Source organism: Phyllobates terribilis, unplaced genomic scaffold, assembly GCF_046119375.1.
Source record: "Phyllobates terribilis strain yellow unplaced genomic scaffold, ASM4611937v1 Scaffold_76__1_contigs__length_6945272, whole genome shotgun sequence".
Taxonomy (NCBI): Eukaryota; Metazoa; Chordata; class Amphibia; order Anura; family Dendrobatidae; genus Phyllobates; species Phyllobates terribilis.
In genome coordinates, this window is record NW_027362836.1 from 3,460,642 (window position 1) to 3,475,000 (window position 14,359).

Genomic DNA, 14,359 nt, shown 5'->3' on the forward strand with positions numbered 1-14,359 from the left:
ATGTAGGAATTAATTGAAATCTGTCAATAACGAGTCCCCTACACAGTCTGACAATGTCACCACTGTTTGGGCACAGTCAGATTGTATAGGGTTGTCCCCTATATAGATTATATATACATTATATGTCATTTACACATACATTTCCAGGAGGTATAACAGAGGGACGATACAATGTAGAGTTTTAGGAAAAGAGGTTTCATACTTATTTTTTGGAGAATACTATTCTTTACTAATACAGACATACCACAAGAACTGACTGCTCCTTTGTAATGGGGTTCTTCACTTTTAATATTGTTTCATGTCATATTGTATATGAATTATTTTATCATTTAATCCTTTTTCATTCTATTTAGCTCTTGCCGTCAATTAAGGATGTAAACGAACCCAAATTTTTGTCTCATGATATTCCTCTGTTCAATGGGATTACCAGTGACCTGTTCCCTGGCATTCAACTTCCGGAAGCCGACTATAAGGTATTAAAATATAATAGTGTCTTAAAGGGGTTTTCCAAGCCTTAAAGAGGACTTGTCCCTCGCCATAAATATGTAAATGCCGCTGTTCTCCTGACTCCGGCATTGTTTTCCTTTTCTTCCTGCCCCTCTCCGTTCCTGACATCTGTCACTCTCCTCTAGCCCTTTAAGCCAACTGGGCAAGGCCTTCCTGAAGACTCCCACAGAGAGGACTTGATGACCACGCCCACTTGGCTATTAAAAATTATGAACTAGATTTCTATAAAGAGGCTATATCTCAGGAATGGAGAGGCGCAGGAGCAAAAGAAAAACCGCACCGGATTCAGGAGAACAGCGGCATTTACACCAGGTAATAAAATTGCATATTAATGGCAAGTGATAGCTCCTATATAGCTGGCCAGCTATCATTTGGATGACAGTTATCTTTCAGCAGCAGAAGGGAAGGAAGGGAGACACAGATCCATTACTAGTGGGTTGGCGGAGCCCCACAGGGATAGATCACCTCAGATTTATAAAAAGTGACGACCGGCCCCTCCAACTTAAGCTCCTCCTACTCCCATGTTCTCCAGTCTGAAATTTGAGGTCGCAGAGGATAGTCGCTGCCTTTGCAGCTCCTCAGAAGATTTTTTATTTTTACCAAAGGAGACCTGGACCCCCCGTGGTCTAGAGGTCTCAGGGGGTCTCGGCGCTGCCGGGACCCCTGCCCTCCCCTGGCAGACCTGCGTACCCCTTAAGGAGGTCCCCGCAGTAACCTGCCGGCCCCGGGGTACATAGGGCGCTTCCTGGCAGAGACGCACACTGCCTGTGGGGTCACAGCACCACACATCCCTGGGGGTCCCTGTGGCGCACAGCGGGGTAAGTGCTCTGTGTATGAGTGCGGCCGCCGCCGTTATTTCATGTGGTGATTTTCTGCTTTTCTGTATTTGCAGACGGTGTATGAGGATCACCGCTGCATTCTCTGACCCTGGGGGCTGGGGAGCAGGGACGGAGGAGCACGGCTCCGTTGGAACGGGGGGCGTGGCTTTATTATCTTGGCTTCCTGCCGTCACTTTTAGGCAGGAAGCCTTCAGGAGAGCGCGCGCTTTCTCTCTGAGCGCGGGCTCTGTGAGTGAGCTCGGGGGGCCGGGCTTCGCGTCGTTCGGCTTCCTGTCATTGTAGTTCTGACGGGAAGCTCCTGGCTTAGCGCGCGCTGAGCTCTCCGCCCCTCTCCCTCCTTCCGGCTTCCCTCCACGTGCACCTCCGGCTCTCTGCTCCCCGTTCACCGCCCTCACAGCTCAGAAGGAGCAGTCACCGCGGCACTGGTGAGTCTTTTCTGCCTGTAGGCAGAGGCTCCCTTTTTGTTCTTTCCATTGCAGAGCACCTTGGCTGACCTGCTAAGGCAGGCAAGGTGCTATTTGCCGCTACCGCTTTTCTGGACACTCTCACTTCTCTGACCTCTTAAGGCAGTGAGGTATTTAGCGTGTCAGCAGCATTAACCCCTTCTGAAGGGGTCTGCTCAACAGGGCTGTTAACTCTTTCTGGGGGTGCACACTTCTGTTTCAGAGGGCGCTTCTCCCCAGTTTGTTAGGTTAACTTTTGCTCTGCAGGGCTGGGGTAACTCTCTCTAGAGGAGAGTTTTAACCCTTCAGTGCCTTAAAAGTTAAAAAAAAAAAAAAAGGGGGGAATTTTTTTTTTGTGGAAGCAGGCTGTGTTAGCTATTTTCGCACACCCTAGGTTACCATACTCATTCTAACATGCTGGCATCTGATGTGGGAGGCATGACGGATCAGGGACCAGGGGGCGCGGACCTCTCTCCCGATCCGTTTCAGGATCGGTCTCGCATTTCTGATACACCCAGGTCTTCGACGGCGTCAAGTTCGACCCTTAGTGATGTTAAAGTGGAGGCTCTCACCCGCTCCATTGACAGTCTTTCTAACCTCCTGGGTCATTGGGTGTCAGCTAAGTCGCAACCGACACCACGAGGCAAGAAGCGCCAGAGGGTGGCGCTGTCTCCTCCGTGCGGTGCATCGGAGGCTCCAGATTCACCAACAAGCTCGGTTGGTGAAATCTCCGATTCTGAGGATGAGGATCGGCAGAGTCGTCCTGCTTCGCTTTCGGGCCGCGTGGATGCTCTTATTGGAGCCATGCGGGAAGCGTTACAGCTGTCTGAAGAGCTGACAAAGCCTGGCAAGTCGGCCCGGCTGTATCAGGAGTCGCGTCGGGCTCGTTCAACATTACCGGCGCATGATGAACTTAACGAGGCAGTGGAGAAAGAACGCCGGTGTCCGGATAAATGCTTCCAGGGGATGCGTTTTTTTTATGCCTTGTATCCCTGCGCCACGGAGACGATCGCTAATTGGGTTCCCTCCCCTGAAGTGGACCTTCCTCTGTCTCAGCTTAGCAAATCTTCCTTGCTTCCTGTTAAAGGGAAGGCCAGTCTTCAGGAGCCTCTGGACAGAAGAACGGAGTTAGCGGCGAAGTCCATCTACGAGGCCGCGGGTCATGGATTCCGTGTAGTCTTGGGGGCCATGTGGGCCGGTGAGGCTTCTCTGCGGTGGTTGGACCAGCTGCGGACGGCATGGCAGGATGGAACTCCGCTGTCGGAAGTGGAAAGGCTTTTCCAGCTGTTGGAAGAGGCGACACATTATGGCAGGGACGCAGTACTGGATACTACTTCCATTCTGTCCAGGTCTCAATCTTCGGCCGTCACAGTCAGGAGAGCACTGTGGCATAAACAGTGGACTGGAGACGCAGTATCCAAACAAGGTTTGCTTAGTCTAGCGTACAAAGGCGGTCATCTTTTTGGTTCGGACCTCACGGAGCTGATTGCTAAGGCCAAGGCTAAGGATGCTGCCTTGCCTCAGCGGAAGGCGGCGGCTTCCACGTCTGGCAGGTCAAGTGCCAGTGGTGGTCGTCGGTCCTTTCGGACCAGGGGGCGGTTCGGTCAGCCTTCTTGGGGATCGGGTCGTCCCTCGGCTTCCGGTAAGAAGTCCACCCAGAAATCCCGTATTTCCTGGAAGCAACATTTCCGTCAGGACAAACGGGAGGTTGACAAGAAGCCCGCTAAGGCGGACTGACGCCAGGATTCCGCTCGAGGGCTCTCGGGTGGTAGGTCGTCTGCTACAATTCGGGTCGATTTGGGCGTCCCACATTTCGGACGCCTGGGTGACGCGAGTTATGTTGGCAGGCTATTTCATAGAGTTTCACTCTCGTCCCCCGGACAGGTTTCGTCAGTCACGCACCCCGTCCGAGCCCAAGCTGGCTGCAGCACTGCTGCGGGAGGTAGACACTCTTCTGCAGCAGGGTGTGGTGGTCCCGGTTCCGCCAGAGGACCGGGGAAGGGGGTTTTACTCCAACCTTTTTGTGGTCACCAAAAAGGAGGACAAGTTTCGCCCCATTCTGGATCTCAAAGATTTGAATCTGCATGTCCGGACCCGGAAATTCCGCATGGAGTCTCTCCGCTCTGTCGTAGCGGCCCTGTCGCAGTACGATTTCTTGGTGTCGATCGACATCCGCGACACCTATTTGCATGTCCCTATCGGCAGAGCTCACCAGCGTTTCCTGCGTTTCGCCATAGGTCAGGCCCATTACCAGTTTGTGGCCCTACCATTCGGGTTGGCCTCGGCACCCAGGGTTTTTACAAAGATTCTGGCGCCACTCATGGCGCTTCTTCGAAAACAAGGAGTTATGATTCTACCCAACCTGGACGACCTGTTGATTGTGTCGCCCACAGCGGAGGAGGCGATGACTGCTCGCGATCTCTCCCTCCAGCACCTGGAGGACTTCGGGTGGCTGGTCAATTGGAAGAAGTCGTCATTAAAACCGACGCGGTCAATCCTGTTCTTGGGGATGCATTTCGACACAGTACGGGCAGTGGTGTCCCTGCCTCCGGACAAACAAACGAACCTTCGTCGCCATGTCCAGGCTATGAGGTCGGCGATGGCAATGTCCCTTCGGGAATGCATGCGCCTTCTGGGTCTGATGGTGGCGACAATGGAAGCCGTACCGTTTGCACAATTTCATTCCCGGGATCTCCAAAATCTTATTCTGACCAGTTGGGATCGATCGCCGACTTCACTGGATCGCTCGGTCTTTATCTCCCGCAGGGTGCGAGAGTCTCTTGGATGGTGGTTACGTCCGGAAACTCTATCCCTGGGGAAATCCTTTCTTCTCCCAAGGTGGTCGGTGATTTCCACCGATGCCAGCCTGACTGGCTGGGGGGGGGTTTGGAACGACCTCTGGGTTCAGGGGGTCTGGTCGTCAGAGGAGTCGTCTCTACCGATCAACATGAGTTGAGAGCAATTTTTCTCTGCCTCCGACATTGGACGGTCCTTTTGAGCGGTCTGCCGGTCCGGATTCAGTCGGACAATGCGACGGCTGTCGCGTATATCAACCATCAGGGCGGGACGAGGAGTTCCAGACTCATGATGGAGGTCTCTCGGATCCTGGTTTGGGCCGAGTCCAGGGTTCCAGCCATCTCCGCGATTCATATCCCAGGTGTGCTGAATATCTCGGCGGACTTCCTCAGTCGCAAGCAGGTGGATCCCGGAGAATGGAGTCTTCATCCGGAAGTGTTTGCACTGCTGTGCTCCCGGTGGGGGACTCCTCAGGTGGATTTGATGGCATCCAGGCTGAACGCCAGGGTTCCGACATTCATGTCCAGGTACAGGGACCCGGAGGCTGTGGCGGTAGATGCTCTAGTGGCCCCGTGGGACCAGTTCGAGCTGATCTATGTGTTTCCGCCAGTATCCTTACTTCCTTTGGTGATTTGGCGGATCAAACTGGAAAGAGTATCAGCAATTTTGGTAGCGCCGGATTGGCCACGGAGGACGTGGTGTTCGACGCTGGTGTCTCTTCTGGCGGCGCCTCCGTTTCCACTGCCTCTTCGCCCGGACCTGTTAATCCAAGAGCCCATTCGTCATCCGGACCTGAAGTCACTTTGTTTGACGGCGTGGCACTTGAGACCGAGATCTTGAACCGTCGTGGTTTTTCGTCCGAGGTTATTTCTGCCAGAGGTCCAGCCACGACTAGGATTTATCACAGAACTTGGGAGTCTTTTTATTCTTGGTGTTCTGGATCGTCAAGGAACCCGAGGGTTTTTTCCATCCCCAACTTCTTGGCTTTTCTGCAATATGGTTTGGCCAAGGGTCTAGCAGTTGGTACCTTACGAGGTCAGGTATCTGCACTATCCGCGCTTTTTCGAAGGGCTATTGCTTCACGTAGGGACGTGCGTTCTTTTTTTCATGGGGTTGCTCGTCAGTTTCCGCCTCGGGAGGCGGTTGTGGCTCCTTGGCGGCTTAATCTATTCCTGGAAGCTCTTCAGCATGAGCCTTTTGAGCGTATGGATTCAGCTACGCTTTACTTGCTTTCTTGGAAGGTGGCCTTCCTGGTAGCGGTCACCTCTTTGAGAAGGGTTTCGGAGTTGGCGGCACTGTCTTGCTCGCCACCTTTTCTGGAATTTCTTCCGGATCGTGTGGTGCTTCGTACCCGTGGAGATTTTTTACCTAAAGTGGTGTCGCATTTCCACGTCAATCAGGACATCGTGTTACCTTCTCTCTGTCTGAAGCCGAAGAGTCCAAAGGAGTGGGCCTTGCACTCGTTGGATTTGGTGCGGGCATTGAAGTTCTATCTTACAATCATGCAAGGTTTTCGGAAATTGGACTCTCTTTTTGTGATTCCTGCTGGTCGTCGACGTGGTCAGCGTGCTTCCAAGGACACTATAGCTCGGTGGATACGTTCGGCTATCCTGGAAGCGTACCGGCTCAAGGGCGAGCCTTGTCCGGTTAAAGTTCGAGCTCATTCCACGAGGGCTGTTGGTTCGTCATGGGCTTTTCGTCAGGGGACCTTGGCAGCGCAGCTCTGCCGGGCGGCTACCTGGCGCTCCGTTCACACCTTTACTAAATTTTATAAAGTGGACGTGAGTGCTTCCGCCGATGCGGCCTTGGGACGCAGGGTCCTGCAGGCGGCGGTGGTTTAAGTTACCTCTTTATTTTATTTTATTTTTTATTCGGCGCTGGTTGCGCACTTACCTAAGTTGTTGGGGTGTTGGAGATTCTGCCACTATTTCCCACCCTAGAATTTTGGACTGCTTTGGGACGTCCCACTAGTAATGGATCTGTGTCTCCCTTCCTTCCCTTCTGCTGCTGAAAGACGGATTTTGGTAAGAACTTACCTGTAAAATCCTTTTCAGCGAAGGAAGGAAGGGAGACACAGCACCCTCCCATGGCAGAAGTATTTTTTTGTTTCTAGATGCGGCGCGACCCTTTCCTGATGGCGGTCATCTGGTCTGGGGTTGGCGCACTAGGGCTCTTTTCCAGCATCGCCAGCTCATCGCAGTTGTCAGGTCCAGTGAGTTGTACCTAGGACTGTGTGTTTTTTTGCTGTTATTTGCATAACCTGTTTTCTCACATTTCTGAATTTTTCAGAATGGGTTGTACTGTTCTGCTGGTGTTGTCTGCTCTTCCTTAGCTTGTGTACGGACTGGAGAACATGGGAGTAGGAGGAGCTTAAGTTGGAGGGGCCGGTCGTCACTTTTTTATAAATCTGAGGTGAACTATCCCTGTGGGGCTCCGCCAACCCACTAGTAATGGATCTGTGTCTCCCTTCCTTCCTTCCTTCCGTCTTTCCCGGCTCCCCCATATTCAGGAATGCTCGCTCCTGTTTTCTCTATGACAGAGTCGCTGCCAGAATCTTATGGCAGCTGCTAATTTCACGGTCAGAAAGTAAGGATCGGGTGATTATATTCCAACCGGCCGATTTTTATGTCCCCCAACATAATCTGTCATGAGGCCCCCATACACAGTAGATGGTAGACCAATCCCATTGAAATCACCCGATCCTGATCCACTGCTTTGGAATTGGGTTACATGACCTTGTCACTCATCGTCCGGTCCCATTAGTGCAACCTGGGCAGCTGCACAGGGGCACCAGCGGTAAGGGGGCTCACTTATACCTCCAATGCAAGATGATCTGATGTAGAAAAAAAAATGGTTGAAACATCTGTGAGTGATTTATCGCTAGTTTAGTTGTAGATTATGGAGACATTTTTTTTTAGATGAATGAATCAATTTGCAGGAGACTGATCCAATGGCCAGGTGTCATGGGTGCGTCAGATGTGACAGTCGCCCTGCAGTTGGTTGCAGGAGATCCCTTCGTTTGGCATTACAGACATCTTCTTAGCGGTCTCACTGTAGGACCCAGCGGCTACCTCCCTCCTGCTCTAATTGACAATCAGGCCTGGGTGTTTAAATACTTCCTGGTTGCTACACAGAGGTGCCAGTGATATTCACATGACCCCTTGTGAAGGCTTGGAGCAAGTACAGTTCTTACTTCCTCTCTGGTGCTAAGAGGATGTGTGTGCCATCTCTCTGAAGTCGACTCAAGCTAAGCTACTTCCCCCGTGTCTGTCTCCCCTTGCTGTCTTTAGTTGTCAGTGGGGATCGACTAGTGCTCACCCCCCCCCCTTCCCTATCCAGGGCCAAACGCTAAGGAAATACAGGGATAGGTTCCTGTACGGCAATTGGTGAGGAACCAATATAGAGTCGGTAGGGGAGACAGGGTGATTGCAGATCAGCCTAGGAGGTCTCCATTTCCCCCTTTCCCTAGTGTCGGGGCTCCCTTCCCCTCATCCCTTTGTGTCGCACTTTGTCTTTCCTACACTGTGTGTGACATCAGGTCAGTAGTGGGCACTGAATGAGACCCCTGAGAGCCACCTTATTTCTTCCTGCCCCCCGGCTCTTCTTCAGATTAGCCGGCCTGGCATGATGTTATGGTTGCAGCATGATGTACACCAGGCCATATAATCAGAAGAGGAGCCGGGGATGCCGGCAGCTAAGAGGCGGCTCTCAGGGGTCCCGTCCAGCGGCCACAGAATACTGATCTGGGTCCTGAAAATGTATTCTCCCACCTCTAATTGGATCCACTGTAAACAGACTGATGGAATATTTTACCTTCCTTTTGCTCAGGATTTCCTTGAATGCGCACAGGAGAGCTGTGCTGGACACAACATCCAGCCCGAGAAGGTCTTCCTGGAGGACATGATCCAGACGTATGAGATGATGATTGTCAGACACGGGTAAGCTGGAACTACAGAAGTCCATGGGACGGGGGATTTATTCTTCGCGGTTTCCATTTTATACAATGGACCATGCTGCGTTTTGTTTATCCCGTGCAGTTTTATGTTGGTTGGAGAGCCGTTCTCTGGAAAAACGAAGGTCCTCCACGTCCTCGCTGATACGCTGTCTCTTATGAATGAGCGAGGGTGCGAAGAAGAAAAAGTGATTTACCGGACAGTGAACCCTAAAGCCATCACCATGGGGCAGCTGTTCGGGCAGTTTGATCCAGTGTCACATGAGGTTCGTCTATGATTGGAATTATTGTTTATAATACTAATATCTTTGCTGAAAATGGGAAAATCTCCCCTTTTATGGCTTATGGACATGGTAGATGGGGTTCCTTCAGAGACATAGATCCCAGCCATACATTGCCGGGCAATCATTTTATTATTGCTTACCCCCTGTTTGCACAAAAATTGGAAACTGTTTTATTTTCCCCATCAGACATGGAAGCAACAAATTGTATTATTTATGCCAGAAATTAGCATAAATTTGCATACTTCCAGCCACATTCTGAATAGACTGTGTCTGGCCTCACTCAATACACTTACTTTGAGTGAGGTCATGCACTTCTAGTTGGCATGTGACCGCGTATATGCAAATCACTTACTTGCGGTCTCTCCCGGTGCCGCCACGTTCACTTCAATAGGGGCCACGTGTAGTCAATACATGTGCATCATCAATATCATAATCCCAGGCATTCCCTTTAATAATCCGTTCAATTGTGGGATTGTACTGGATTTTATGGGAAGAGCAATTTTATTGATGCCTCTCTTCATTTGCAGTGGACCGATGGGATAGTCGCTAATACTTTCCGGGAGTTTGCGTTATCTGAGACCCCGGAAAGAAAATGGGTTATCTTTGATGGACCTATTGATACGCTAGGGATAGAAAGTATGAACACCGTCCTAGATGATAATAAAAAGGTAACTCTCTATTTTACTTTGTGAAAACTTTTTTTTTTTTATTTATATCCTTTTCTGTTTTCATCACCATGTAGCATAACAAAAAGTGATACAAAAAGTTATCCTCCATGTATATCTACAGCCATGATGGAGAATAGAAAACATTAGATTTTATGGCATCTTTATATATCTTTAATTAGCAGTAAATTGCAAAAACTGTTTGTATTTCCTAACACTATCCGACAATATCCATTCATGAAGATGGAAATAAGCCTTTAGTAGAGGACTTATGTATTGTATGTGGAGAGAGACGCTTTAAAAGATATTCATTGCAGGATCATCTTCCAATTATAAATCAGCTACTAGATTTTTGCACTTTTTTCAGATATTAATTTGTGCACATAATGATTGTACTTTCTCCACTAAAGCTTACAATGATCCTTTATGAGGTTACTGATCAGACTCCGTGGATTAAGTTATTATTCATTTGTTCAACATTTAATATTGTTTTAAATATGTCCTGTTATTTTTAGCGTTGCTTGATGAGTGGGGAGATCATTCAGATGTCACCTCAGATGAGTCTGATTTTTGAAACAATGGACCTTTCCCAGGCGTCGGTAGGTTTTCACTCATCCTATAAGAGAGGAGTTCCCATATACTTGTACATCGGGGGATCTAATGCTAACTAATCAGATTTAGTTATAGGGTTGACTTTTAGAGGTATTCTCATCTTTTAAAGCATATCCACAAAATGGCCATAATTGTCTGATAGATGAGGGTCTCTCCTCTGGCACCCACCCTAACTTTTCTCGAATATGAGGCCCCATCTTGTGCCGCTGTGAAAGGAGAGTTTGGCAGCACGAGCAACTCTTCCATTCACCGATTTGGAAGTCCTACATACACAGTCATCAGGGGTGTAATGATCGCGGTTGCAGAGGTCGCGACTGGGCCTGTGCAGGTGAGGGGCCCGCCGACATCAGCGCAAACTTCAACTGCATGTGCACCCCCGAACGCACATTCAGACGAAGTGTATTGAGGCGCAGAGACCTGTTGGGTCTGTGCACGACAATGCACGCTGCCGGCTAATCAGAAGCCAGCAGCTGATGTCGGCGTGCACGTGACTGAGGGTGCATGACAGTGACATCATATGCTCCCGAAGCTTGCACTCTGAAGTCAGATGCTGGCTTCAGAAGAGGATGGCGCACAGCGGGGGAGCGGAGGAAAAGAGAGCAGAATCATTTATTTTTTTCCTATGCATTAAAGTACAACGGCAGAATGGGGGACATATACCAGGATGGGGGATATATATACTAGGATGGGGATATATATATATACCAGGATGGGGAATATATATACTAGGATGGGGGATATATATACCAGGATGGGGGATATATATACTAGGATGGGGGATATATATACCAGAATGGGGGAAAAATATACCAGGATGGGGGATATATGTATCAAGGTGGGGCCCAGGATAAGGGACATATATACCAGGATGGGGGATATATATATCAAGGTGGGGCCCAGGATAAGGGACATGTACACTAGGATGGGGGATATATATACCAGGATGGGGCCAGAACAGGGGACATATATACCAGGAAGGAGCCCAATATGGGGGATATTACTACATAATGGGGTAGGAGGTGCAACACGTATGTCCTTATAGGATTTAGAACACTATAAGGGCCCATACATCTGACCAACATGCAGGGGGTCCAAATGTTGCAATGGGGGCCCATCGGACTCTAGTTACGCTACTGACAGTCATCTCTACATTCACTTTAGTCGCTATAATTAAAGGGATTGTCAGTCCCTTTCATTCTGGTGCTACTACAACAATCATCTAAATGGTGAGGATCCAGTTCCTGACACCAGCACTGAATGTAGGGAAAATGTAATGTTACATAGCTTCTACTCAAATAAATGGATGTCTATGTAATCTATGGATGATGGAAACGTCAGGACACTTGGAAACGACTTTGTAGACTGTTTTTCATCCACCCAGCGAGATAATTAGATAACTGGATGGGCTTGTGTCTTAGGGCAACCCTACTTAGTATATCTCTCTCTCCAGCCCGCCACTGTTAGCCGCTGCGGTATGATTTATCTGGAACCCCAACAACTGGGCTGGGCGCCCCTGGTGAGGTCCTGGCTCAGCACCCTTCCCGATGCACTGAAGACTAAGGACCACCTCGCTCTTCTAGAGGAACTCTTTAAGTGGCTCGTCCAACCTTCCCTTCGATTCCTCCGAAAGCAGTGCAAGGTGGGCGCCATGTGTCCTCTCAATTGTAGGAGCATTGCGCAAGTTTGTAGTCTAGATTTACCCTCAGTGTCCTAATGTCTTTCCTCATAGGATCTGGTGACAACCAGCAATGGCAATGTGGTAATATCACTCACACCATTATTGGAGATGCTGATTTTTGATGTGGTGAGAGAGGATCCGAATAATAAGAACATTCGTATCTGGATCCTGGTAAGTGGAAGATCTGCCGATCCCATACACAGTGTGGCTGATCCATCTGCAGGTATAGACAGTGCTTTCCTATGCTCCTGGAAAACGGGGAAATAATTCCAAGTGGAGAGAAATTGTGAAAATATCACAATTCTGACATTATTTTTTGGGAATTGTTTTTACGGTGTACATTGTGTGGTAAAATTACTTAGCAATATGATTCACTCCTCAGTACGATTACACCGATACCAAACATGTCCAGTTTTTTTATTAGATTGGTAGTGAAAAAAAAAAATTAGAGGTTTGGGAAAAAACATTTTTTTGGGTTGTGTCACCATTTTCCGAGACCCGTGACGTTTTCATTTTTTAGTCGATGGAGCTGTTTGAGAGCTTATTTTTTGTGGTACGAGACAATGTTTTTGTTGATACCATATTGCGATAGATATTACATTTTTATCGCTTCTTACAGCATTTTTTGTGATACTGCATCAACCAGAAAAACATAATTTTGTCGTTCTTGATTTTTTTTCTCGTTACGCCGTTTACTGATCGGGTTAATTATTTTTATATTTTGATAGATTGGACTTTTCTGAATGCGGCGATACCACATATGTGTATTTTTTGTAAAACGTATTTTCTCTGTTTTTACTGGGGGAAAAAAACCATTTCAAGTTTTATGGGTTTTTTTTTTGTTTTTTTTCATACTTTTTAAAACATTTTTTGTAACTTTTCTCTGTATTTATTAGCCCCCTTAGGGAACTTAAAGCTGCGATCGTCTGATCGCTTGTGCTATATACAGCAATGCTACACCATTGCTGCATATAGCAAAAATCACGGTCTCCTTTGAAGCTCGACCACGTCATCCGTGATTGTTAGAGGCAGGTTCCTGACGTCTGCTGAGAATTGCATGTCAATAGCACCTTTAGAAATATATTTACTTAGAAAATTGGTGACGTGTTCAATACTTATTTCGCCCGCTGTATATTGTATCCCTTTTCTTCTCTTTTAAGCCAGTTTTGCTTTCTCCCTGGTTTGGTCCATTGGCGGCTGTTGTGACACCGACAGCCGAGTGAAGTTTGATGTTTTTTTTCAAAGAAATTGTCACAGGAAAGATCGATCAGAGCCCTTTCCTGTCCTCCGTGGGGAAATGGGAATGTCCTTTGGACGATAAAGGCCTGGTCTATGACTACATGTACGAGGTAAAGGGATTTCTTCATGGAAATCAAGCCTAATGCTCAGCAACTTATAACTTTGGCCTTTGGGTTATTATCTTAGGTCTCTTAGGACATGTTCACACTGTGTTTATGCCGTATATCTATGACTCTGCCAGAGGTTCTGATTGAATCCCCGAAAAACTGAATTCAGAAGGAGACATGGAGTCCAATGACCTAAGTGGATTCCGTCAGATCCTCTGGCAAAGTAATAGACATGCTGCATAAACGCAGTGTGAACAGGACCTAAATGTCAAACTTATGTAATGTGTCAGTGCTCTCTTATCCTTACATCAAATGTGTCCGAATATGGTTTATCAAAGTTGTAACTACTTTTTTTTTCTTTGAAGTTAAAAGGCCGAGGGCGCTGGGTTCACTGGAATGAGTTTATTAAAGGCACAGCCACGTGGGACAAAAGCACCAAAATCCAAGATATCATTGTGCCAACTATGGATACTGTCAGATACACCTTCCTCATGGATATGTGCATCAAAAACACCAAGTAAGAGTAACAAAATGACTCTTATTAGGAAACCTTGTTGACAATTATCCATTTTGCCATCACAATTACTTATTGTATGGGAAAACCATTCGGATAGTGGAGTCGAATTAGGAAACCCTATTGGTCTATACACAGAAAACTGGCCGCCATTCACACCTGTCTGTTTTATGTCTGTACTAAATACAGTTTGTATAAATGAAAATAGTTTGCTAGTTACTTAAGGACGGGAAACACATATCACGATGGACGGACGGGCCGCGGGACCCCTGACCTGAAATTGACAGCCTCATAGACATCCATGAGGCTGGCGAGTTTGGGTCCGGAGATCTTGGTCCGTACATGGATGGTGTTTATCGGACGTCTGAATTCGGGCCTAAATTAGTAGTTTTATTCTCAACACTGTAAAATGTTTGATTTTATGGTTGTCCTACAAACTACTTTCCTTTTTTAGCAGACCACTCTTATTTGTGGGACTGACGGGGACAGAGAAATCTATTTACGTCAAAGACAAACTGATGAACAATCTGGACAAAAAAAAATTCTTTCCCTTCTTCATCAACTTTTCTGCTCGCACCAGTGCCAATCAGATTCAGGTTTGTCTTCTTTTTATCACCCTGCCTTCTGACAAATGAAAGAGGTTGCTTCATTACGATATATAGATGTCATTGGGGGGGATACGCCACTTAGGACCCTCTGCTATGAGCCAGAGAGGAGACCCAC

General features: G+C 47.9%; 2 protein-coding genes across 4 annotated transcripts in view; both read left to right on the forward strand.

The window, feature by feature from the left end:
* The first annotated feature begins 363 nt into the window (after nt 1-363).
* Nucleotides 364-12,999, forward strand: LOC141196856 (dynein axonemal heavy chain 12-like). Its single transcript, XM_073662599.1, has 8 exons — nt 364-473; nt 8,414-8,523; nt 8,623-8,803; nt 9,349-9,489; nt 10,002-10,085; nt 11,549-11,737; nt 11,828-11,947; nt 12,937-12,999. Exons 2-8 carry the CDS (start codon nt 8,486-8,488, stop codon nt 12,997-12,999), a joined length of 816 nt encoding a protein of 271 aa, XP_073518700.1. The 5' UTR covers nt 364-473; nt 8,414-8,485.
* LOC141196868 (dynein axonemal heavy chain 12-like) overlaps nt 12,960-14,359 on the forward strand; it is an 18,200-nt gene continuing 16,800 nt past the window's right edge. For 2 of the 3 annotated variants that reach the window (XR_012269258.1, XM_073662603.1), the window contains exons 1-3: nt 12,960-13,125; nt 13,488-13,639; nt 14,091-14,232. Coding sequence is in view for 1 of the 3 variants with exons in the window: in XM_073662603.1 (XP_073518704.1) it covers nt 13,006-13,125; nt 13,488-13,639; nt 14,091-14,232 (414 nt within the window). In the remaining 2 variants the exon portion in view is untranslated. The remainder of the gene's footprint in view (nt 13,126-13,487; nt 13,640-14,090; nt 14,233-14,359) is intronic. The other variant, XR_012269259.1, reaches the window with a different exon arrangement.